This window comes from Esox lucius, chromosome 6 (genome assembly GCF_011004845.1).
Source record: "Esox lucius isolate fEsoLuc1 chromosome 6, fEsoLuc1.pri, whole genome shotgun sequence".
NCBI lineage: Eukaryota > Metazoa > Chordata > Actinopteri > Esociformes > Esocidae > Esox > Esox lucius.
The window spans coordinates 16,420,827-16,448,256 of NC_047574.1; the positions used below are offsets into that span (position 1 = coordinate 16,420,827).

At 41.7% G+C, this 27,430-nt stretch overlaps 2 protein-coding genes across 5 annotated transcripts in view; one reads left to right on the forward strand and one right to left on the reverse strand.

Annotated features, from left to right (window-relative positions):
- Positions 1–2,537: 2,537 nt before the first annotated feature.
- On the reverse strand, positions 2,538–16,759 carry LOC105010558 (SPARC). The gene is made up of 9 exons (XM_034292772.1): positions 16,667–16,759; positions 7,170–7,255; positions 5,940–6,012; positions 5,688–5,799; positions 5,470–5,588; positions 5,210–5,364; positions 4,594–4,706; positions 2,945–3,039; positions 2,538–2,780 (listed from the first exon to the last, which is right to left on the reverse strand). The coding sequence occupies exons 1-9, from the start codon at positions 16,677–16,679 to the stop codon at positions 2,725–2,727; spliced, it is 822 nt and encodes a 273-aa protein (XP_034148663.1). The 5' UTR covers positions 16,680–16,759; the 3' UTR covers positions 2,538–2,724.
- The window catches only part of ccser2a (coiled-coil serine-rich protein 2a), a 65,672-nt gene continuing 47,457 nt past the window's right edge, over positions 9,216–27,430 (forward strand). For 2 of the 4 annotated variants that reach the window (XM_020047604.3, XM_020047606.3), the window contains exons 1-4: positions 9,216–9,566; positions 10,124–10,239; positions 20,186–21,561; positions 21,939–22,138. In XM_020047604.3, coding sequence (XP_019903163.1) covers positions 20,229–21,561; positions 21,939–22,138 — 1,533 coding nt within the window. In that variant the 5' untranslated portion in view covers positions 9,216–9,566; positions 10,124–10,239; positions 20,186–20,228. Of the gene's footprint in view, positions 9,567–9,740; positions 10,023–10,123; positions 10,240–20,185; positions 21,562–21,938; positions 22,139–27,430 lie in introns of those variants that run through there. The other 2 variants (XM_010869915.5, XM_010869914.5) reach the window with 2 other exon arrangements.

Sequence of the window (27,430 nt, forward strand, 5' to 3'; positions counted from 1 at the left end):
ACTATTGGATTTTAGGAATGAGGTCCTTTTTCCGCTAACTCAAGTCAGATGAATTGGTTGACACCATTTTATTATTCATTGTCCTGTATCTCGAAAGTAAGTAATGACTTTGAGTTATCGCACTAATGCTGGATAGTGACTTCCTTCCAGCTGCCTGCAGAGATATAAAAATGGTATCTACAAGTGCATCTAACTCAGGTGAAGAAGATAAAGGACCCTATTGCAAAACCCCAAAAGTATCCCTTTATATAATTGCATGAAAGAAACCGCAACATTGCAGCTTTCATTCATTATTTATGTCTGCTTACAACTCATGCATAATGCACAGTCCATCTTTCTGATGATCATGTATTAAATATAATGTTTTTAGGGTCACAAGCTCAGTCGTGTGGGATAGACAGCAAGGCGACTGTTTGCACAGCAACTGGATATAGCAGAACAGCGCTGCGACTATGTTTTTGGAGTTTTGCGTGGGCAGTGATAGAGAGAAAGAGAGAGACAGATAGGGGGTGAGAGAGGATGCTAGCTGACAACGGGTTAACAGGAATCTTTATTTTTAACAACATATCATCACCAGCCACCCATCTGCTCCTGAGCTGGCGGTGGGTCCCCTGAGAGAGAGAGGGAGAGAGAGAGAAAGAGAGAGAGATACACACTCAGATCTGATCACCAGGGGGAGGGAAAAGGTTGGGTTGGGGGGTGGGAAATATCTAGCATTACAACATCCAACATGTGACAACAGGAAAGATAAACACTATGGATCTTTTATACTATGCCTAAAACCCACAAATCTGACTGAGCTGTGAACACTGGGAATTCTTTAATGAGGTATATCAGCAACAAAGTTGATACATTTTTGGGGGGGGCAACAGATCCGAATTTCCCGCCCATGGTTGTGTGTGTATGTTGTGGGGTGGGGGGTTGAGGTGAGACCACGTGGTCCCGAGGTAACGCCTGAGAAAGTATTAATGCAGGAGAGGAAGGGAGCCATGGCCCTCCAGCGGTGGCCCCAAAAACTCATTTCATTTCCACAGATAAAGGCAAAAGTCCCTTGGGACGGGGGCAGCAATGGAAGGGGGCCATGGACTTCGTGTTAACAGCCCTGTTCCCCTAACCGTGTCGACTGTGTTTAACAGTTGATTTGCAGGTCACTTGTTAGCAATTACAGCCTGCTCTCAATTAGCTCTTGATGGTCTCCGATCACGCTTCTTTGTCTCTTAATTTAAGATACCTACATTCTAGGTTTATTGTATTCCTGTGAGAACCTCGGCTGGATGAAGCCAATAGCTTCGCCTCGTATACGTCTTGAAAAATGACCAACTGCTTGATTTACATTGCTTGTTTCCCTTGAATTGCCGCAGCAACAACATAGCCAGTGGCAATTTCTGAAAATTATCTGAATTCATCCATGGTAAATAAGGAAATGAGTCATTCATTTGACATTTTTTGCAGAAGATTACTAGTGGTGATACTGTTGACCAGTCGAAGAATACGGGACTTGAAAAACTAGTGTGAGCAATCAGCCCCCCACAAAAAATTAAGAACAGCCCTCTTGCCGTTTCTCTTTATTTATTGTTCTCTGCGTATTTTACAGCCTACAGTGGGGTTTTATTTTTGTGCTAATCTGAAAAATCAGTGAAAAATGTTTTGATTTGAGATTGCAATATTCATATCTGTTTCCTTTGTCCGATAAGCATTTCTATCTTATATTGAATATTTCTTATAACAGTTCGACTGGTAACAGCTTGTGGTGAAAGGTGAAAATTACACACACTTTCAGAATGGCTTGTCAGGCTACTCAGTGTTTGGATGTAAGCCGCTGGTTATGTCTCAATTGACTCTTCTGTTCTAAAGACACTTGTGGAACCAGTGAACCTGAGATCTGACCCTGACCCAGGAAACCATGTTCACTTTTCCCTAGCCCAAAACCTGACACTTACCCTAACATTAATCTAATCCTAACCTTAACCTCATTGAACTCAATTACTGTACATGCCTGCACTCAACCTAGTCCAAAACTTGTTTTCCCCTAAACCTAACTTCTAAGACAACAAATCAAGTTTTCTCTAGTGCGGATCTGGAAAAAAACACATTTTGTTTCTTTGTCTAATTTCTGATACAGGAAAAGTTGTGAATAAAAAATGTATCACATCGTACCCAACATTCTCAGTGCATTCCTACTCCCTCCTTTCACAAACACACTTATTTTCTTCTTTTTTCTCTCCTTTCCTTACAGAGCATTACCACACCCCCAGTCCCCCTCCCCCATTATCCCCTGTTCCCTTTCCTGGTCACGGCTTCTCACACACCACGCTCCCTCTCCTTCCATAATTTATTTTCTTTTCTTCCATCACAGTATCCCACTGTAACTGTGTCTGTCTCCATCTCTCTCTCCCTTCACAGTAATTGGATGCTTGATCCATGCGACACGTCCCCATGGTTGTTAATGAGCCCCTCTCTCTTCTGGGCCATCCCCATACAGACACTAACAGTAAATTACAGGGCAGCCAGGCTTCAGAGACATTTATTATGGGCCATTTCCCCACACAGATGGATGTACAGTGGACTTTATAAAACAGATGATGTCATGAATCAATAACAAACACGGTAGGCCCATGAGTGTGACAGGGAGTGGTAGAAATATGATGGAGACATGGGGATGATCTTTGATGCTGCTGATGATGATTGTATAGAGGAATGACAGTAGAGGTGTCAATTCTCAAATCAAAGGTTGTTTTTGGTGTTCACGGGACACAGCTTACTAGATCCCATTTTCATTGCTGTCAGAAAGAGAGAGAGGGACAGAAACATTGGCTGTAAACATTTGCTGTCATCAAAGCATTTTCTGTAGTCAAATTTGGTTGAATTAGAGACAAAACACAGGACACATTAGGATTCAAGGGTAATGTAGTATCATTTGTGTAGGTTAAGTGATTGCACCCACACATGAAGCTCTGGAACCATCTCTCGGAGCGATCCACCAGACAGGAGATCCATTCAGCCAGGGTCACCTTACTGTTCTTGTTACTGTCACATGACCTGTTTACAGAGAATATACATTTCCTTATACAAACAAACATACGTCATTGCAAATTCACACACATACACACACACACACACACACACAACACACGTATAAACATAAAGGACATGTGCTAACACATCTGCATACAATATGCAAAGACCCACATTTGTCTTTGCCCACACAGAAACATTATCTTTGAAGGGTACTGTTTCCCTTTGTGTTAATCCACACACAGCGGGAAGCACAGTGGGTAATAAACATTATCATTGCTGGAAATGGGTTGACATTGAGCCGACCAGCCCCACTCCCACAAAACCTGTCACTGCAGACACCAGTTTTATGACTAAGGTGGGAGAGGGGTAGATAGGATAGAGAGAGAGAAAAAAAGAAAGAAAGAGAGACAAAGTGGCTATATAGAGAGAAAATGATAAATGAGAATATGGGTAGGGCATGACAGAGGGGTGAGAACATGGGACGAAATGTATATTGATAAACGGATGAGAACCACGTGTATCGAGGGGGTGATAGAAGGATGAGAACACGGAATACAAAGTTGAGGGATGAGGAAATGTGGTATGCAAGAAGGAGTTATAGAGGGATAAGGACATTGGGGTATAGAAGAGGAAGTGAAAGAGAGATGAGGACATAGGGTATAGAAGAGGTAATGATCGAGGGATGAGGACATAGGGTATAGAAGAGGTAATGATCGAGGGATGAGGACATAGGGTATAGAAGAGGTAGTGATCGAGGGATGAGGACATAGGGTATAGAAGATGTAGTGATCGAGGGATGAGGACATAGGGTATAGAAGAGGGAATGATAGAGGGATGAGGACACAGGGTATAGAAGAGGGAGGGAGTGATAGAGGGATGAGGACATAGGGTATGAAGAGGGAGTGCTAGAGGGATAAGGACATGAGGTATGGAGGAGGTAGAGGGATGAAAACATGAGGTAGGTTAGACAGTGACAGAGGGATGAGAACATGAGATAAGGAGTACTGTGATAAAGGGATGAGAACATGAGATAAGGAGAACAGTGATAAAGGGATGAGAACATGAGATAAGGAGTACAGTGATAAAGGGATGAGAACATGAGATAAGGAGTACAGTGATAAAGGCATGAGAACATGAGATAAGGAGTGCAGTGATAAAGGGATGAGAACATGAGATAAGGAGTGCAGTGATAAAGGGATGAGAATATGAGATAAGGTGTGCAGTGATAAACGGATGAGAACATGAGATAAGGAGTGCAGTGGTAAAGGGATTTGAACATGAGATAAGGAGAACAGTGATAAAGGGATGAGAACATGGTGTATGGTGGAGGGGGTGATATAGGGATAATAATAATAGGGAATAATAGATGAATGGGTGAGATAAAGAGGAGAGAGTGATTAGGGGGTCGGCTGGTAGAAGAGATAGAGGGGGGCCCACAGGAAAGGGGGGTTGGCACAGAAGATGTTTGCTGAGGATAAGGTGCTAAGAGAACATGAGGATGGGTGTTGCAACATGGAATGGTGTGAATGCCATGAGACATGTTAACCCTTGGTATGCATTCAGAGTGGTGCTCACTGTAAAAACGAGGCAGCACATTGTTCTAGAGGCATTCTCTTGTAGCGTAACTTCCTCAGTTCTCTCTGACTCAGCTTCCCATCGTTGTTCTTGTCCAGCAGGGCAAATGTTTGCTGTGTAATTCAGGAGAGAGAGGGACAACATGTGAACAGAGTAATATTGAATAACAAGAATGACCCATTTAGCCCAAACTCTCCCATTTACCAATACCTATGAACATGGAACCAGAGTCTAAAAAGGTTGGGAGGAGGACAATGATAGGGTTAAAGACGTTGTCCGTTCAGATAAAGGTTGGGTGATGGGACATGAAGGCAGGTATGGGGATATAGTATTACCACCCAGTTAACTTTTCTTATTGAATAATTTAGTGATTATTGACTAAGTCTATTTATACTGGGGTTGCTGATAGCCCGTTAGAAAACCACACAATCAGCTAAATATGAGCTTGTTACCTTAAATCTGCTCTTGGGAGCTTTCACAATTTCACACAACACCACAAATGTCTAAATTCTCTTTAATTTAGTTAAGGATAAGTGTCTAGATGTTAAAACTTGGCCAGACCCAAATCTATTGAACACAGTTGGACCAAAGTAACTCAGCCCTATTCCTCTGCTACCTGGGCTAAATGAGTGCGCTGGGTGTGGCTCAGGCAGTTCTGGGGTGGGGCGTAGGGGGCGTAGGACGCTCCCATGCGACTCAATAACAGGAACCAGTCCATGAGGCGGTATGGGAACTGGCCATACTCCTTCTCTGTGCAGTTTGCCTTTGAAACTTGGAAACAAATGTAAGCAAGCGTATTATTGGGAACTGAATGTAAAGACAGCTTATTACCAGTTTAGTATTATAGCATAGTGCGTGTGATTTTCTGTGTCCTACCTAGGCAGGACCCTGCATGAGCCAGTCCAATCCGACGTCTCTTGCGGCAGGCTTCTCTATGCAGCAGACACTCATTCCCGTATGTCTTTCCTAGAACACTGCACACTGGCGCCCCCTGCCTGCACACACCAGTCAATACAGGCATATTAATATGTTTTAAATTGAACCTGTCTGTATCACTTCAACATTCCTGAATCCCGTTTGTGATGTGGCCCTACCATGGGCAGGTCTTAGGACACACACACTTTGGGACAAGCGCTCCGTTCTCCATCACCACCTGACACCAGGAACCCTTGGGACTATGGCACTTCAGCAGCTCACACAGTTGGGCTGGGACCCAGCGTGGTATGGGGGAGGAATGGAGAAACAGCGGTAGAAGTGTCTGTCTAGGCAAATTTTTTGCATGAATGGAATGTTTGATGTAAAACCGAAAAAGTACAAAATCACCAGTAAGGGCTGACTTCTCTCACCTGGGTCCACCCTTCCCAGATACGGTCTCAGGGTGTCCTCAGCCTGCCGCTGTTTGCGCTGAGCTCTGCCTCCCTGAAAAACACACACAAACACACAATTCAGGAGCAAAGGATACAGACCGCTCTGTTATCAAGCTGATCCAGGGCACGTGCCGGGTTTGTCATGCTGGGTTACTAAGTCTCCTGCACTCTCTTTTGGACAGACTGTGAATGTAAAGGGCAGAAATGACTTGACGTTCATGAGATAATTTTTACTTCTGGGTCACCAGAGTAAGGCCACCGTACCAGTGCTGCATATTACAGGGCATAAACACTCATAAACACTCTTAAAAACTCATAAAAAATGTATACTGTGAACAATTCAATTGAAAAACCTACTGATATCTGTGGAGTTTTTATATCCACTGTATTTTAGGAGGTTTGGTTCTAAGACAAAAGTCTGATTCTCCCCCATACCGGTACTTCAACTACAACAAAAGGGCATGTGCCTGCTAGTCTGCCACTGATAACAAGTGATTTTCAGCCGATCCAGTATCCATTTCACTGTGTATATGAAAGCTAGTGTCTCAAGGCCTAAATGGCACAGAGCAGCCTCCACAGGAGAGGGGATACCCCAAAGAACCCCCCCCCCCACACACACACACACACACACCCCACCAGCACCTGAATTTCCACCATCCTTAATCCACTGCTCTGGTCTTTGTAGTCTGAGCCAGACCCACATCTGCTCTGAACTTGTCCACCATTCTTATAAGAAACAGGTGCACTGTGACCCATTATAGTATCAGCTCCCTCAGCTCTCAAAACAAGCTAATTTAACCCAAACTGGTCACCTAAAAACTCAATTCCATCTCAAAAACAATTGGATCAATGTTGGTTTTACCTCCACTTCATTACAGCGTGTAAAACAATTTTAATGAGATTGCTACACGAAAAGCTGCCCTGCTTCATGTACAACCAAACCTTTTCCAGTTTGTTGTTTTGATATATGAAAATGTTCTCTTCAGCTATACACCTTGTTATCAGGCGGCTGGCTGTACATACATTTATGCATTAAAAATACTCAAGGTATAACAGTCCCTTCTTTTCATCTAACCTGGGAGGGGAATACCAAATTCTCAGGTCAACAGTAGCATTTTGGTAACGTTTCTGTCTGAACCTTCTGTTACATTGCACTCTTCCAAAATAGTCCCAGCCTACTTATCTAATAAGGAGAAAGGTTTTACTCACCATGGCCCAGTCAGAGTGAATGGTCAGAAGCAGCAGGAACAGCAGGTTCATAGTTAGTATGCAAAGGAGAGGAGTTTCTAATAATTCTTTAAAAGAAAAAAACAACAACGATTACTGTGTCACTGACTTACAAAATGTACGTATATTCAAATAGCAGTGATTTTTACACTGTAAAACAACTCCTCTTAAATTATGTTTACACTGTAAAACAACTATTTCTAAGAGAAAGAGAGATAAATTCAATTTATCTGATTATACTTTTTTTTGCAGCATTATTCTTCAAATAATGAAGAATAAACCAATAAAGCGTTCAGAAAAAAAGCCAAGCTTTCCCATTACTGTAGTGTCGGAGACAAATTGGGTTTGGAGAGGACATTAGACACCAACAAAGGAATTCAATATATGTAAGCAATTGTAGTATGTAAGTAATTTTCCCGCACTGCTTCAGAATTCTCACCATGCATTCACTTGCTCCTATCCTCTGGTAGTATTCCTCTTGTTCTGATGAATCTATCTGTCTGCATACCTTTTCCCCTCTTTCTCCCGCCCCCTGAAAGTATCTGTTTTTATGGCCGATTTCTGCTCCCAATATGTTCTCCTTTTTTTGATGGTCCATTATTACATTCTCTCCTTATCTGCCCTCTTACTTTTACTTCCTGTCTACCTCCTGTTACTGAAATGTTCCCTCACTTCAGTTCCCATTAGACCCCTGTTGATAGGCCACATCAGCAAACCAAAATACAACCCAGTTTCCAAAATAGTTGGGATGCTGTGTAAAATGTAAAGAGAAACAGAATGCAATGATGTGCAAAATTGTAATCCTATATTCAATAGAAAACGGTACAAAGGCAACATATAAAAGGATACATTTTATTGTTTCTTAAAAAAATACTGGATATGCTCACTTTGAATTTGATGCCAGCAATGTCAGCAACACGTTTCAAAAAAGTTGGGACAGGGGCAACAAAAGACTGGGAAAGTTGTGTACTGCTAAAAAATTAACCTGGAGGAACATCTCACAACTAATTAGGTTAATTGGCAATAAATAAGTAACATGATTGGGTATAAACCAGAAAAGAACCACGTGGATAGCTGGACCAAGATTTGAAAGGGATGAATGTTGTTGTCCCTGGCTAGTTTTGATCCACAGCTAGTTTTAACCTCAGCCATTTCTGCTGACATAATGTGGACAACAGAATGTTTATTAACGGAACCAAAGTGTACTCCTGTGCAAAGATTACTGTAGATGGCTAGCAAATAGTTATGTACCTATAATGAAAATAATGACTACAGTTACTCCATGGCTGGCTCGTTTCTTTGGAAAACAATAAAAATATAAAAGGGTCACGTAATACAATAAAATAACGTTTATTAACGGAATAAAGTGTACTGTTGTGCAAAGATTACTGGTCGTCCATACACCAAGAGTTGAATAGCTAACCACTACGTTATGTGAACTACAAGGAAATCGAAAGCATTGGCTGAATCTCAAATTGCATATATACCAAGTACGTACTTTGCGGATGATGGTGTAAGTACTGTTTTGCATATAAACCAGAATGCCAGTATTGGGACCGATTGGGACATTCTAACTCGTCAGAAACTTGCGTCACGACACCAATGAAAACTACCATTTTCTCTTGAGACAGAAAAGGGATTTATCACTGAGCAAGTGTGCCAGTCTAACAGTCCAAGACATAAATATGAGCCCATAGCACCCTGTGTTGTCAGTATGAAATCACCTGCATATTTTGGAGATTGACGGTTTTGCAACATGTACCAGTAGTTATTACACCCTTTAACGATTTCTATGCTCCATGATCTCTATCTGGCATCTCTATAACATGATGTGTGATATTATTATATTTCAAAATACCATAGGGCCTGCAGAGAATTCTGAGCTACCCCTAGGCTCCACCTACCATTATTTGTATATTCAACTGTCACAAAATACAACACTGCCCCTTTAATAATTATGAGTAGGCTTTTTCCCTAACTCACGTTTCAAAGACTGCTCAAAATGTTGTAGGTTTACGCTACACAGTGGGAGGAGGTTGATCAATATCAAACTTATAGCTGGGCTTATAACTCACTGCCTAGCAAAAGATTTCAACAAATGTATAGAATGTGCGGTTCTAAAAGCACGTTCACTTGCGGGGAAGAAATACTTGACATGTTTAGTGTTTCCTTGTTTGGAAAGTGTACCTGGGCACAATACCAGCTTTTGTGTCACCTTTTATTGAGATCATTATTTGAGGAGTTGCCTGAAGCGTGATTGGAACGGAAGAGAGGAACACAGCGCTGCCGAGGCAGAGGACTCATAGCAAAGACAGCGGGATACTATTCTGAATTTAGGCAGAGAATAGGGAGGACAGCTGGATACTGTTCTGAATTTAGGTGAGTTTACCTGGCACCCAGAGATCCTGATCGCATCACACAAGTGGGTGCGACACTTGAAAAGTTCACCAGCTTAACAAACACTGTTTGCTACCTCCCATACTTGCCATCAACTCCATCCTCTAGCATCCGCTGACCGCTTCCGTTCAAGCAATGAACGTATATTTTTGCGGGACCGCGTGAGCGGAGCCGGCCAAGAAGAGCTATAATGTCTCTTACTGAGTGAGACTGACTGACTAACTTCACTTCTAATTTTCTGTTTTTTTGTGTTTAAAATTAGGAAATTAGTATCTATTTAATCGAGGTCATAACCTGATACTTCTACTCTAAAGGAAAGTAGAAGTGGAGAGCCGGGTGAAAGTATGATAACTGACGTCAGTGTCAACTAGCGCTGATGAGAATGGTTGAGCTCGAAGCTGGGGGAGGGCATAGTTGTTATTCACATTGAAAAAAGAGGTAACATTATACATAACGTTCAGGTCTGCTATCTAACCGTCCAAAAGGGTGGGAGACGGGATTAACGTAGCAAACAAATGATTTCACACCACTTTTCGCAGATTAGAGATGACGACATGTAACTGAGGTCCAGGTGACTTCTCGCTCCGCCCATGGATATTGGAATAATCAAGAATCACGCACCTAACCTCCCTTGGGAATATCATTTGACTTTAAGGTAAGAATAATTTTTTAAACAGTTTCTTTTTTAAGATGGACATTTTAGTTATTTTCCTGATAGCTCAAGTGGTTACGCTACGTTGTTTACCGGATGGTCATTGCTTCTGAATCTGTATTAAAGCATTTTGCGTTGAATTAGGCTTCAGCGCAACCAGGGGATATTTTAAATGTTTTCTATATTCGACCTATTGCAATAATGTAATTGTAGCCACATTTCAATGTCAATACAAAGCTTTCATCAACAGCAAGAATTACCCTATACTGCTCGAACGCAGCTCCTTTAATCTTTCTTATGTCGATTCTGTTTGATTATTCATTATAGCTGACTTCAACTAAAGTATTTACACGCTAAAGGAAAGTTTGATTGAGAACCAACAATATGCCATCTATAACTTTCTTCGTTGGACCGTGGACCCTATTAAAATGATTATATAACTTCAGAATTCTGTTCTTCAATATTGGACGTTATATACTAATTGAAAGTCAAGGCATATCACAAATGACTGGATTTACTCTATTGTAATTTTCTTAATCTTTTTTTTCTTTTTTCTTTATGGCATTCTTAGCTTCACCTGTCATATGGTCATATAATAACATGGTAATAATAATATGCCAATAACTGTGTAAGCTATTAGCTGTTATGTCCTTCTGTAGAATAATTAAGTAATATATTAAGGCACGAGGGATGTGTTATATGGCCAACATACCAAGGCTAAAAGCTGTTCTGCCTGTACACAGCACTTAGCTGTGGCATATTGGCAATATACCACAAAATCCAGATATGTCTTTTTGCAATTCATATACAGTAATGGCTACAGTGCAATTAGAGATTAAAAAAGGCTATGATGTCATAACGGTAGTATACCTCATATAACACAGCAATTGGAATTCAGGATACAAAGTGTCAACACACAATATTTTTCTTAAATCTAAACCAAACCTTACCTCCTGACTCTAAGTATGCTTTTAGATACAAATGTTGAATACACAATATGTCAACTCCTGCCTTGACCTTTTGTTATTGTTGCATGACAAGCAAACACATGTATTCTGTTTGGGTTTCTAGAGGAATCGTACTTGTTGCTTGATGTACTATTTCAATTCAATGGAAATTAAACATATTTTCACAGTCCGCCCCCCCCCCCGCTATTGTGCTTATTGAAAATGCATGAAAGCTGGGCCTTATGCATGTCACATGACTTCCACAGAAGGGCACATACTCTGCACGGCATTGGGATTCCAATTGTAGAGAATGCATCCCGAATAAAAAAAAAAACTGTCTTGTAATACGTCAGTAGTAGTACTGGTCGGATGCTTAGCATAAAGTCTTTTTTGTTAATATATGTTTTTTTCAAGTATTTATACTTTATTGATAATAGATAGTGAGGATAGATAGAAGCCATCATTTTTGCTGAAAGAGCTTTTGGCCAGGGGTCTGAGGCGCTCTGAATCAGATGTCACCCGAAATGACAAACAAAAGCTGCAATCATAAAATATATCACCATAAAATAATGCTGTTGTGTAAATATATATATATATATAATCTCTGGTAAATATGAATCGGAAAATCCTACCTTTCAGTCGTGGTTTAAACCGTTAATTTCTAAGTAGTTGGCTGCAGTGCAGCAGCAGCCCTTTTGCTATGCTTATGCTCCCTCAAAGATAGTTGGTTAGCCTGAGGAGGCAAATTAATCCTGCTGTAAATTTTATTTGAGCCAGCAGGTCAAACTAATGACTCAAAATCAGTAGCAAGGTCCTTGTGGAATGGCAATGAATAGCGATCTTCAAGTCATGCAACGAATGTTTGATTGCATTTAGTTAGGGGCTCTGACTGGGCCGCTCAAGGACAATAACTTTTTTCTAACTTAGCCACTCCACTGTAGCTTTTGCTGTGTGCTTTGGGTTGTTATTATGTTGAAGGGTTCAGTCCAAGATTCTATCCAGACTAGTGCCTGTCCCTGACAATGGTAAACATCCACATACCATTCCATTTTGAGTTTGTGTGAAGTGTGCATTTTGGCCAAAAGAGACACTTTTTTTTTTTGTTTTTCTGGCATATATCAAACAGGATACAGCCATAGGCTGTGTTGAGAATGGCTCTCAGCTAGTCACTCTTCCATACAGATGGCAAGCAGGAAATCAATACACTATTTCACATGTAGATGAATAACTTGGAAAAAAAAACATAACTAAAGTTTTGTGGACAGAATTTATGGCAGAATGTGTCATGTTTGACAGTCATGGATAGTAGCATGCTAACAATGTAGTTTTCATTATTTACTCTAAACTGCCAGCTGCTGTAATGTACTGTACACAGATGATCAAAAGGAGCTATTGTTGAGAAAATGATGATGCCTACTTCATGAAGCAATCCATTTGTGCCACAGACAGTTAGCCTCCCCTTACTAAATATCTCTGCTACATGTCTTGGGGGTGTTGACTTGTTGTATTCCATGTCTTGTTTTGTTTATCCATTCTAGTATGTTATATTTCTGTGCTTGGTTTGCTTGCCATTACCCTTGATTCTTTTCACCTGTCGGACCTTTAGCACTACCTATTTAATTCTGTTCTGTCTGTATTTTACTTTGTGAGTTATTGTTTGTTTTGCACGCATTACTGAGACGGTTTTTCTCTGTACTTGATACTGATCGTTATTTTGGATTCTGCTTTTTGACCTTGATTCTTCCCTACTACTTTTGCCTTTCTCTCTGGGTTTTTTGGATTAAGTGGACCTATTGCTTGCCTTTGGAATTTTGATTCACCCTGACCCTATTGTATCTCAGCCAATAAACCTGCTGGGCTCTGCGCTTGAACCATCTCCCTCGCCTTGAGTGCATCTGTTACAAATATATATATATTTTTTAAATATTCAACATCAAATTAATCGATTGTAGTATAATGAATAATGTTTTTTGTAATGTTCCTCTGGACTGAAAAGGTTGTTGAAGATGCTTGGACTGCTGCAGAAGCAAAATACCTCTCCCTGCTTCTGTGGTAATGACCTTTTGCAATTTGTATAGTTCTTTTAAATAAAGGACATGGCGCTCGATCCGCTCTTCTCAATTGGCTACTTGGAGTTCTGCATCCGCTCCCTTTTGTTTTTGTATTTGGTGACCAGACCATCCCTCATCGTCTGGAGAGTCATGGTATGTGTATTCTTGTTCTTTACATCTCTGAGGACATGCTCCGGATGGACCCATACTTCTCTGTCATCATGTCCTAGGGAGTCAGATGTGTGTGGCCAATCTGCACACAAAGTGAATTACATCTTCCTCTTTGAGCCTTTCCTCCAGCTACGGTTCTTTACTCTCTCTTCACCCACGACTGCGTGGCAACCCACGTCTCCAACATCATCGTTAAGTTTGCTGACGGCACCACCATCATAGGCCTGATCTCTGACAAGAACGAGTCAGCCTATAGAGACGAAGTAAGGTCACTGACTTTGTGGTGTCAGGAAAACAACCTCCAGCTCAATATCAGCAAAAAGAAGGAGATGATTGTTGATCACAGGAAGCAGCAGCGGGGGAGACCATGCCCCCCATACACATCAATGGGTCTGCAGTAAAGAGAGTTCACAACATCAGGTTCCTTGGTGTCAACATCAGTGATGACTTGACCTGGTCTCATCACTCTAACGTCGTGGTGAAGGAGGCCAGGAAACGTCTCTTCTTCCTACATCGATTAAGAAGGTTTGACATGGATTCCAGGATACTCTCCAACTTCTACAGATGCGCTATTGAGAGTATCCTGTTCGGCTGTGTCACCGCCTGGTATGGCAGCTGCACCACCCTCGACCGTAAAGCACTTCAGAGGGTGATTAAAACAGCAGAGTGCATCACAAGGTCTGACCTGCCATCCATGCAGAAGGTACAGGAGTATTCAGTCCAAAACAAACAGGCTATGGGACAGCTTCTTTCCACAGGCTGTAAGGCTGCTCAACTCGGGAACCCCTGTTCCCTTCCATCCATAGTCCATGCACACCTGTCACTTTATATCATGCACACCTGTCACTTTTACATTGCACTACGGTTGTATAGTTGTATAGTTATTATTATTGACATGTGTTTTTGTATAGTGCTATTACTGATTGATTGTGATATCTTTTTAAATTTTTTAATTATAATTACTGCTCCTTTTTAACTTTTAACTGCACTGTCGGGAGTAGGAAAACAAAGCATTTCATTGCCGTAACTTGTTATTGCAAATGACAAATACATCTTTTGGACTTGAACTGGTGCTTTACTACATCATCAAAGTGTTGGCTGAAGACTTATTTCAGGTCTTGAAAGAATCATGATTAAGACATAAGGTTAAGACACCTCTCAGGCCCACAGATGTTTCACGTTTTTGGTTTAACCTTAAGCAAGCTAGTTCAATTAGTAAACCAATCATCTTTGAAAATTCTAATGAAGTGTGTGGCAGTTCAGGTTTTTAAACAAAACATTTGAAATCTCTGGTGGGCCTGAGGATTTGGGAAACCCTGGCCTACACAATACAGCATGCCTTGTATTTGGGGTCAAACACTGGCAGAGAGAAGCTTTGTCTGTGTAGTGCTCCTCTCTGGGAACATCTTTCAAATAGCAGCTTTATATACTCATGGTCAAAGCCTGTGCAGGCATTGCAGTTACTTAATTCTGTTAAGTAACTGCAAACTGTTCTTTGCACTGTAGTGTAAGTGTAAAGTAGACCTGTCGACAAAAGACATTGTCTTCTTACCATCACTCTGGTTCATGTTAATATTTGTCTAATCTTTTCACAATAACCTTTCCAGAACTCCATTTGCTCTTTTATGTAGGTTATAGTTCAGTCTGTAATCTAGCCAGCAAACCATTGATTTTGCAGCTTGTGTAGCCTCTGTAGTTCTACTGTTGAAGTCTTCTGCAGAGGGTTGTGGCTGACAGAGCTACTGTATGCATAATTGTAGTAGGAGTGTTCCTGACCTATAGTATTGGATGTATCTACAAATTGTATTGATCCTCCTTGGTATACCAGGCATTTTGCATTTGCAATGCTTTGCTTCATTGCTGTCGTATTCTTTTCAGATGTCATAGATAGATAGCAAGATATTTGCCCCAATACTTTTGGTGAAATAAAACCTGAAAATACAAACTTTAACCTCGTAGAAATTGTTTGATTTCAAATCCAAATGTTTTAATATACTTTAGAGCCAAAAGAATAATCAAAGCTTCATTGTACCAATAATTACAGAGAACAAGGTGGTTATTTATGAGTCACGATGTGTACTTCGACTTCATCAGATCTTTTTCTTGGTCAGGATCAGATTAAGTTGTACATTGTATGTGAGCTATATCTTGGTGACATGCATCCTTTCTTTCATTCACAGTACTCTAACCTTGTCACTGTCATTTTTAGCCCTCCAAGCATTGCCTTTGTGTGTAGCATGCTACAACTGTCTAACTCATTCTGCCCTGCTACCTCCGTCCTTGCAGAGCTCATAAAAGAAGCCCCATCAAATATTAAAGAACCCTTGAAAGTGCCTTTTATCACCCCACCCAATTTCTTACACAAATATACACACAGTCAGAGTGAAGACATGAAATAATGAAACTAAAAACACTTTTTTTCTGTTTCCTTGCTAAACTTTTAACTGGGTGCAAAACCACTGTCAGTGACTCAAGAGAAAATGCATAACCTATACTGAACTGGAACTGTAGCCTTATTTTTGTGATCCATGGACATGAACACAGCCATTGGCTTTGATTGGTCGTTGTAATTTCTGCTGTTGAGCACAACTGCACGAGGTATGCCATCTCTTGGATGCAAAATGTTTTTGTTATTTTTTTCTCTAAAATGTTGCGATTTTGTGACCACTTTGTTACTGGGCCGGTGCCTCATTGCAGCAACTCTCAGTGGATTTGGGACAGCCAATGTGAAAATATGTGTCTTCCAAAGAAGACAATGCCATTCTAGTTCTGCTCGCTTAACCAGGTAGTCTAGACCATAATCCTAACTTCTCGGAAGGGACACAGGTGCCCAAGCCGCCATAAGAAAATCCTAGAATTAATTCCATTACTAGCCCTCAAAATCTGTACAGTGGTGGCCAATTTTTTTTCCTTTTCAGGACCTCTGGGCTAACCCACACGATTTAAACCCTGGTCTCACAAAACAGCTTCTTAACAACTACGTTTGTTAATCAGTCCTGCTTGAAGAGAAAAACACAAACAACACAGCAGGCTAATACATCCATATTATAATACTGACATAGCAAGCAATAGAGAGGTGTTACATACTGAGTTTGAGGCATCCAAATCTACATTGCTGATTACATGTTTGGACAGGTAACTAGTAACTGAAATGGAGTACATTTGAAAAGTGACCTAACTGACCCTGATCACACTTACCCAGTAAATTATATTACACAGTAATAACAGAAGCTACTGAGAAATGTTCCACACCAGATTTACCTAATAGGCGCATAGCCTGTAGTCCATCGAGTAGGTGAACTTTCTTTCTCCATGATAATGCCAGTGTGCCAGTTTAGAGATGTTTATTTACCACAGTCGATTGGGGGCGGGGCCAGTAGGGAACAATGTAGACAGTGTGTGACAGATAATGTGCCCTAAGTACATTATGTTGGATGTGTGTCAGTTGGCCTGTTTGCTTACAGTGGGTTGTGTTGATTTTCAGTGAGGTGGTATTAATGTGTTCTGGTCTTAATGCAGGCCATATGAGTGGTACAGCGTTATTTGTTATTGTGTGTGTGTATGTGTCTGTGTGTGTGTGTGTATGTATTTGTCCGTCTGAATGAGTGTACTATCCGGAAAAGAGCGGAGAAAGTTGCCAAAGCTCTGTCAAGGTATGGTTCTGTGTCACTGAATGTGAAGCCAAATGAGCTTGTAGAACTACAATGTGTGAGGGAGAAACACAATCTGTCCTTCTTTCCACCAACCCAGCCCTGCCCCCTCCCTGGGCCAAGAGGCTTTGGCTGCCCTGTCTACAGCAGCTGACCTGATTCTGTGAGGGTGCATGCGCATACCAGCTTTGTGGATTAATGGCCCGATGTCATCCCTTCGTTTTTTTAATTACATTCCTGTTTTTATTTTTATGTAGGCTTTACTCAAAAACACCAATATTGACTCTGTCAGTATAGGAAGTGGCACATAATTGTTGTCCTGAGTAGGTATCTGTATATACAATGGCGTAAAATCAACTCTCTGGCTGATTTGACAACAATAGACCTTGTCTATTTAAGTCATTAGATCAAGATGGGTTCAGCACCAGTGTTACTTGTGCACTGTTGATGGTAGCAGCCCCATTTAATGACATGTAACAAAGTCACATTGTGGCTGAAGTTATTAACATTGTAAGTAACAGTGGAATTTCAATGTAAATATATAACTTTAATACTGAAAAATAGCATAAGACAATATGGAATAGCATCAGTAGTTACACATGTGAAATAAGTGTATTTATATACTTTTTCAACACATTTTGTTATAGGTAATGTGTGCAGTAATCTTATTACTATGAACATACTTCATAATAACTGTTCAGCTGCTTTTGCTGGCTTCTGGCTGCAAGCAGCTTTGCACAATGGTGTTGGATGGTAAGGTTACACACCCATTCAGCATTGTATTTCATTTAGATTTAAGTAATTAGAAGACACTTATCCAGACCAATTTACAGTATTGGATGGATGGAATTTCATACTATTTCCCTGTTTTGTTATGATCTGAGTTGACCGACAAGACGTTTCATTTTGAATCCTCACAGCCTAATTTTAGAGATCGACCGATTGATCGGGCATGCTGATTAATTAGGGCCGATTTGAAGTTTTAAAAACAATCGCTAATTGGCGTTGTTGTATGTGTATTAAAACGACAAAGCAATCCCAGAGGAGATTGCATGGCTGTCTGATCCACCTGTCACTCAATGGGGCATCAAAAGGACCTTACAACGTGCTAGCTAGGGAAACGTGCTATCTTTCAGAAAACAATTAATCATCACATAATCATTAGTTTGCTACTCATTATATTGCTGATATTACTAGATTAATTAGCGTATGCTGTGTTGCATTTAATAAATGCAGTGCCAGTTAATTTATCATCAAACCACTGTCTACTTTAACTTTGCCAAACCAGTGCTGGTTTAACAAATGCATATTTGCAAACAAAGCGTAATCATGTCAATTTGTTTAACCATAAATTAATATTGGCCTTTTGAAACTCAATACTCAGAAGTTCATGTTTTTTTAAACCTGCATATTTACCTAAAATACATTAATGTTAACAGGCAATATTCAATAGGGACATCTTGTGAGTGTGTGTGTGTGAGTGCACGCGTGTGTGCGTGCGTGCGTATGCGTGTGTGCTGCTTCCGTAATGCCTCTTTTCTGGACTGAAGCCGGTACACATTAGTTATAATAGGCTCGTGAGTGAGGGACTGCTGGTTAGTGAGTATATAGTTTCTCTGCCAGAAGAGTGAACATCTCCTATGTGCAGAGCCTAATACTCTCCTCAGCCTCGACCCCAAAATGTGTCTATTATATCACACATTTGTTCTGAGCATGACCCATTTGTTCTGAGTATTTTTCCCCAATGTGCAGTGAGGAGGATGTTTCAAGAGGTGAAATATTCTTTAGGCGCTACAGTTGGAGAACAGCAGAAGTTGGTAGTAAGATGTTTGGGTCACCAATTCTCTACAGTTGGAGAACAGCAGAAGTTGGTAGTAGGATGTTTGGGTGACCAATTCTCTACAGTTGGAGAACAGCAGAAGTTGGTAGTAGGATGTTTGGGTCACCAATTCTCTACCGTTGGAGAACAGCAGAAGTTGGTAGTAGGATGTTTGGGTCACCAATTCTCTACCGTTGGAGAACAGCAGAAGTTGGTAGTAGGATGTTTGGGTCACCAATTCTTTACCGTTGCAAGTAGATGTTAACTCCATGCCCGGCTAGTTTTTGTTGGCTTTGACGTTAGAAAGCCGGTACTCCCAACAAGACAAACATCCACGCCTGGAGTTTGCTAGATTTTGAGTCTTTGGGTGTTTGATTGTAACCAGGTTCTGCGGTCAGATGTATTGATGCAGGTTGACGACGTCTAAATGACTTGTTGGAATGGAATTCACTGCTGACTGTCATTGTGGACTGGATTGTCAAATGGAGCCCTGTCCCTTTCATCCGTGTCGCTAAGAGTCTTGATAAACCCCTCAAGTGCATTGATGAATAACGGCCGACTGGGACAAGTGAAATCACTGTTATTATATGTTACGTAGTTCACCCGATTTCTGTTCATGTGAGAAAACATGCACTGAATAGTGTGGTGAGTCATGGTTTAAAATATAAAAACATATGTGTGGCTCCCTTCACTCTGCAGTGCCTGTGGTTTACAAATTCAGTCCTCTAAAGTAGGAACAAACTGATATTCATGTGATTAACAGAGGATTGCATGTGAAGAATATCTAACAAAGGATTCTGTCAGGGATTAAATTCTAATCCTTTTACTTTGTTTATATTTGTGTGGAAAGAAAAGAATCAGCTTTGGTCTTGTGCCAGACGGCCATGCGGCACATAAAACGTCTTATGGTTGGAATCCTTGTTTCACTGTTGCTATCATGTCTAGTCATTGACCTAGAAAACTGTTACTAATCTAGGAATCACCATGCAGTTGCCTTTCACACTGCTACAACATATACACAATCTTTCATCCATTCAATTTAATCGTAATTAAACTGCAACATTGTTTTGATCTTTTACAGGAACTGTTTGGCAATTAGCGGACATTTTTGACACTAATTATGCTATCAACCATTTAGTCTGTTAGGGTCTTTAGATGGACCAGAATGTTCTTGTATGAATCCTAACTATTTTCTTTTTCCATGTGCACTAATGGAAGTATGAAATTGTTTCAACCGTCAGAGTGTGGTTTTTATTACTATGTCTTCTCTTTTTTTCCTCCTGCCCCCCCCCCCTCACTTATCCTCTGCAGCCCTGTGTGATATTGTGCACCTTCATGATTTTTCTGGCAGCCAATGGAAGAGAAGGCTCCAATCAAGCCTGCCATGGTGTCAAGACTGCCTAAGTTCGGGGTCCGCCCCACTACTGGGGTCACCAGCCCCCTGTCCAATGGAGTTACCCAGCCTGCCACTCCGACCCAAGAATGCAAGACCATCCCTCCTACGAGACCGAATGGTGTGGTCCGTGCCTCCTCCTTCTCTCTGAAATGGAAGAAAGATGCTGGCAGTACTCTGACCACCCCCGCTGGCCCCGATGCTAGTGCCTGTCCGGACGAGCGAGGGGACAAGCCCCAGACTCCGCATTCCCCGGGGGGGAGGGAGCTCAAGAGACCTTTAATGTCCACCCCTAAGGTGGCCCGGAGGTCTGCCTCATCTGTGTCCTCTGCGTCCAGCCCCAAGCCCATCCCGCGTCAGGCCACCATGACTAGCCCCAAGGCGGAGCCCAGACAGGCTCAGAGAACCCCCCTCGGTGGAGTCCCGAAACCATGCCAGAATGGAGCTGTTGGTGGCTCGGGTCTGGTAAGGCCACGGGCCAGCTCCAGCTCCCCATGCAGCAACTCTAGAGACAGCCTGTCCCAGTCCACCGACAGCCTCAAGTCCCTTACACTGGACAACATGGTGCGCTCGCAGAGTTTCACCCACTTCATGCAGATCCCATCCCCAACCAGCCTGCCCATGGCACGCTCCTTCTCCTTTAACCGGGCCGTGGAGCTGGCCAAGCCCTTGGCCAACACCCAGTTACAACCACCTCGGACCAACCTCATCAAACCCCCCCAGCTGTGTAATGGGAGGCTGGGGATGAGCATCAGCCTGGGGACGGGGATAGAGACGGGACTGGGGCTGGGGGGTTTTCAGTATCCTAGGAGCTCTTCTTCAACTTGTTCCCCCTTCACAACCCCTAGTGCCCTCAAAAAGCATCCCCAACCAAACCGTATTCTCAGTAAGTCCTCTGCTCTAGGCCATAGATTGACTCGGACTGGCCAGGCGAAGCAACAGAAGCCCCTGTTCCCAGGAAAGGTGAAAGCAGAGGCCATGGCTGGAATGAGGGATAGAAATATGTCCGACTCACCTCCCATCCCTTTGACCCCAGACCCTGTCAGTGACAGGACCTCAGAGGATCAGGTCAGAGGGACCGGGGATGGGCTGGAAGATATGTCTCTCTCCTCAGCCTCAACTCTTTCTCGAGCAGACACCAGCGAGGAGTTTTTGGATGACTTCGATAACCCGGGTGATGGGGACAGAGATGTGGATGTGTCAGACAGTAAGATTGAAGGTGGTGTCGCCACTCAGGCCCGACTGCAGAGTTTCCTTAATGAGACTGTGGACTGGGCTGGGATGGGCCTCTCCGGTAAGCAGCAGTTTTGATTTAGGCTGCTTGGCATATTCTATGTAGAAATCATGGCATATTTTGTACCTACATTTGCACCTACCTTTTTACTGTATTTATGGTATAAATCTCTACAGCTGCACGGTTCTTCATCTAAATGTGTTTTATAAATGTTCTGTAGAAACTAACAGTTAAAAGAAGTTATTGTGCAGATGGTGGTTTTGTATGTTTAACTTTGCAGTCAGTATTTCTTCTGTTTCTGTAGGCGTATATTTTGATCTAACAGTCTCAGCAACATTCTGCTAGGTTGGAATTGCCCTACTTTAATACTGCCATTCGTGACAGTGGGTTAATGTACAATCTGAACAGCTCGGCCTGTGTGTGTGTGTTCCATGCAGAGCAGAAGAAGGTAATGGGAGTTGGGACATCCTTTGGCATCTTGAACCCAGAAAGGGGTGACTTCCTTCAGGCTCTAGAGCTGTCCCCCTCAAACAGCTCTGGGGGCACCTACATGTGGGATGAGGAGATTCTGGAGCCCTTGGGACCAACCAAGCACCCCTGTGAGAGCTATAATGAATCAGACCATCTTAACAGAATGGTGAGTCAACACTTGCATCAGGGTACCAACTGTTAACAACTTTAAGAGGTGAAAGAGCCTTGCTTTGTGAGAGATGAAAGAGACTTGCCCTGTGAGAGATGAAAGAGCCTTGCTCTGTGAGAGATGAAAGAGCCTTGCTCTGTGAGAGATGAAAGGGCCTTGCTCTGTGAGAGGTGAAAGAGCCTTGCTCTGTGAGAGATGAAAGAGCCTTGCTCTGTGAGAGATGAAAGAGCCTTGCTCTGTGAGAGATGAAAGGGCCTTGCTCTGTGAGAGGTGAAAGAGCCTTGCTCTGTGAGAGGTGAAAGAGCCTTGCTCTGTGAGAGGTGAAAGAGCCTTGCTCTGTGAGAGGTGAAAGAGCCTTGCTCTGTGAGAGATGAAAGAGCCTTGCTCTGTGAGAGATGAAAGAGCCTTGCTCTGTGAGAGGTGAAAGAGCCTTGCTCTGTGAGAGACGAAAGATCCTTGCTCTGTGAGCAGTGAAAGCACCTTGCTCTGTGAGAGATGAAAGAGATTTGCCCTGTGAGAGATGAAAGAGATGTTATTGTTTGCTCTTTGGGGTTTCAGGCTGGGTGTTTTGGTAAAGCACTTTGTGGAATCTGCTGTTGCAAAAAGGGCTTTATAAATACATTTGATTGATTGAATGATGGAAAGTGCCTTGCTCTGTGAGAGATGAAAGAGCTTTGCCCTTTGAAAGATTTGGCAGGATGGTCCTCTCCTGGTATGTTTCACTACTGTCCCAAACTTTTCCAGAGGTGTTTGATGTACCGTTACACCCTTACAAGTTATTCAAATACCTGTTCCTTTCATCGGGTTTAATTTGCTAGGTGGGCAATAGCTTTTTCAGGTAATCAAATATTGAATTCTGTGTATGTGATTACACATCAAGCAAATCAAACAAGCACCTGTTTTCTGTTCAACCCCCTCTTTATATTACTGTAACACATATAAATATGTGACCAAATAAAATGTGAAAATTGTGCAACAATCCATACTGTATCTGAATATCAATTGAATATGCATCCTTCCATTATTGGCCCTTAGTGGTGTTGTCAAACTGAAATGGGTGAGCATGTCATCTGTGCGCCCAATATGTGCCCCTTGTCATCTAAACCTACTCTCGGACTTTGGATTTCATAGCTAACAGGTAGGATAGTGATTGTTTTAACAACATGTAATACATCCAGTCCAAACGGGAGGTTAACAGTTTGTTTTAATAAATGTTAATATGTTTGTTTTTAATTAATGTTTCAAAAAGTGTCTATTTTTATAGTTTGAGGTGACCATATTGTTACTACAGCTAATTCACTTTAACCACATTGCTTTGCTACTTTGGTCAGTAAGAAGTCACGCTACCTACCCTTTAACACGCCTAATGATGGGGATTTTAATGAGTTAATCAGCTTTGTCTTTAAACACTTAACGGTCAACCTGACTGTGGTGTGTAGACTGAGTCTGTATTGAGGAGGGAGCTGTCTGGGGATGCCAGCTGTTCTCAGTGGGAATAGGAAATCACTGAACTGTATTGAAATAATGACAGGGAAGTGCATGTGTATTATAGGCCTGGTGGTATTGGGGCTATCTAAAATACTGTTGTATGTTTGGCTTGTTGGCAAATTCAAAGCAACATTGAGAAAGTCAAGCCAAGCATGCATAAAGGGGGACCCCTGGTGGCCGTCTGTTATAAGCCATTTTATTACAATAATAAAACACCTGCAGAAGAGTAGAAACGGCAACTTTCAACACAGTCAAGTTTCAGAGAAAGTTTGTGTCAAAGAGGAGGCGAGGGAATATTACAGAGGACATGAATTTGAAAGTCATCTGCAGACTTTGATGTGGATCTGATGTATTAGAATTGGCTCATTAAATATACTGAGTCTGTCTCTCTATCATTAATGCTTGAATACATTATGAATATCAGTCTGGCACATATACCAGATGTAGGATGTGAAATATGCTGAATAATTCCTAGGCTGAGGGCATGGATGTACCCTGCCCAATCCTGAATAAATTATCTGTCTGACACATTTCTTAACAGAGGGAACAGACAGCCTCGATGACCTGTCATTAGGCATTTGATATATTAGGCATTGGATAAACTAGAATGGATTAACTTGAATAGGAGCAATAATATCTCATCTGTCCATATAATCTTAAAGCCTAACTTAGATCAACACACTGACAATATAAGTCCAATTCTTTTAAAAGAGCTTAATAACACTCATGACAACACAGTCCGGAAACAATGTTCTTCCCCAGACGCACAATGATACTTTTAATTGAGATGCAATACCTCTTTATCATGCAATACCTCTATTACTCCACCTGATGGCAGTGTGGACTCAAAGGAGGATGTGTGTCTAAGATCCTGAATCCATATGTACATTGTGTACCAACAAAGATAGTAGAACCTTAAACATAGGTTTCTGAAAGGGTTTTTGGCATGTCCCTACTAGGGATAATGCAATTTCTGGCTATGGTTAGGTTTTAGATAAATATTAATTTAATTGGGCCTATTGTTAAAATTGGGTTACTTTAATTTAAGCATTAATGGTTAGGTCTCAGGTATCCACAAGGATAAAAGGACAACATCTGTCTGTGCATGTGTGTACGTGAGTGGTTGTTATAAGAGATATTCTTCACCAGAGGGGTCTTCCATACATTTTTTTTAACAAATTCTGTGTTTCCTGGACATTTGGATTATTTTAACCAGACGAGAAAGTCAGAGTTTTTGGTTGCAGAATGGCTGGTTCTTATTTAAATCATTAGGCTGAAGGGCAGATTGGACTTTAGTAAGTCTGTCAGATGAATGATTGAGTGTACAGACAAACTGATTAAATGGCCCATCCCATCCTAAGAATGAAACCCAGAAGACAATCGGCCTTCCGTGGAACTGGTTTGACACCTATGATCTAATGGATCGAGGTACGGTCATTTGTAAAGTATGGCACACAATGCAGGGTCCAATGTCAGTTGGATTTATTGTGAAAGGAGAGGCCACTGTGGCAGAATAGAATACGATTATTATATAAACTTTGCATTTTATTTACTTGGATTGGGTAGGATCAACTTAACTCAGTAGGTAGCACATTTGGTTTAGAGCATTTGTTGCTATGGTTTCTGATTAGGCGACACTTCATGCTGTCTTTCTGAAGCCAAAAGTTGACTCGGTTTGCTCAAGTTCTGGTTTGACAGAGCTCACTAAGTTACTAATCCTGCTTTCTGGAATACCCACTGGTTTCCATGGTGCACAGTTTTTCCAGGAATATTTCCAAAAGCCTACTGTTGAGTAGTAGACAGGCTGCTTCAGAATTTAATCTCAATCACTGTGTCCATAACGTATGGTGTGCACAAGCAAAACTAATGAGGGAACTCCTCAATCAATTATTCATAACACAGAGGTGGTACTTTTCTCAGGCAAGAGGACGGTAATAGTATCACATTATCTGTACTGATAGTTAGTATGGTATGGCAGTCCAGCAAAGAGTTAGATGGATTTACAAACCGTGACGCTATTTCTATATTTGCGGTCATTCCCATTTTATTCTTGTATAAGTGACCTTTGCTATTTTCTCCTAAAATATGAAATCTGATTTTGATTGACATGAACAGGGCTCAAGACTAATGTTAATACTAATATTAACTCGAAAAAAAAGCGAACAATCACTCAGCAGTGAAACTGGCATAAACTGGCATCCTTGGCTTTGTCTTAAGTGTGTGCCAACCAGCCGGCAGAATTCAGTTGGCATGGACATATTCAACCTTTTCCGTTCACAGGCTGTTATCTCCACTTTCTTTAAGGTGAACACAACCCAGTGCCCAAGAAAACCAAGGTTAACATGTATTAATGACTTTAGCTTTGTTTCTCTCAGTCCCTGGTATCATAAACTGCATCAATCCGAGCTACATAGAAGACTATTTGCCAAGATCTCTGGACCCATCTCTGGAGTCCAGCTTTTCCAGTAGTAAAAAACAAGATGTGACCTTCTTAGGTAAACTCTGTATTCCTGCCACACCACTCTGGGACCTGTGGTGACACCTCTGGGATTGACAATGAATGTCATTAACCAATCAAACAGCTAGTGAGACAACAGGCTATTTAGCTAAATGTCAGTTTATATGAAATGTTTTGACTACACATGTCCAATGAATGCTTGTTGATATAAGTTGATGCACATGAACAAGCTAGCTAGCCAGCCACTGATGCTACAAGTAGGCAACTAGCTAGGAAACATTCCAAAATATATATTTTTTCACTCAACAATATATTGCAAGCTAGGCCCTGCTAAGAGCCCTTGAAGCTGCTTTTTCTCTGGTCCTGTGGCCTACATTTCTTCTTTAATCTGTGTGGGCTCTTGGTCCTCTCTCCCCAGGCTGGGGTTCCATTCCAGCTCACAGCTTCCTTTCCTCTTTCATCTGTGTGGGCTCTTGGTCCCCCTTCCCCAGACTGGGTCTCCATTCCAGCTAACAGCGCAGCTGCTCATGGGGAAACAGCTCTTCAGTGAGGAGTAGATAGCTGCACGGGGTCTGTAGAAACGGAGTATGCAGAGCCTATCACCCCAGCCGTAAGGTATACTTAAGTGCAAAAGGTTTTAACCACACTGCCAAGTATACCCTGCCAGTCCCCTACACCCCCCTGGCCATCCTGCCTGTCCTCGACTACGATGTTGTAGTGTATAGGCTGGCTGCTAAAACACTGTTAAATAAATTGTATTTAACTTATCACTCTGCCATCCGCTTTGTCACCAATGCGTCCTTCAACGCTCACCAATTTGACCTTTACACAATAGTAAACTATGCCCCTTTAGATGTCTCACTCTGGTCACTCCTAAAACCTGTTCTTCCTTTGGTCATCACATATTTCTGTTCAGTGCAATCAGTAGAAATAATTGGGGAAAAAACACTTACCTGAATAATTATCTCCCTATACACTGTTTTCCCACTTACAAAGCATGTAGAAGTCTGTCATTGTTATCATAGGTACTCTTCAACTGTGAGTGACGGAATCTAAAACAAATATCCAGAAAATCACATTGTATGATTTTTAAGTAATTAATTTGCATTTTATTGCATGACATAAGTATCTGATACATCAGAAAAGCAGAACTTAATATTTGGCCACAACCCATCTTCAATGCTCTTACTGAGGGAAGGACGTTGTTGGCCAAGATCTCGCGATACATGGCCCCATCCATCCTCCCTTCAATACGGTGCAGTCGTCCTGTCCCCTTTGCAGAAAAGCATCCCCAAATAATGATGTTTCCACCTCCATGCTTCACGGTTGGGATGGTGTTCTTG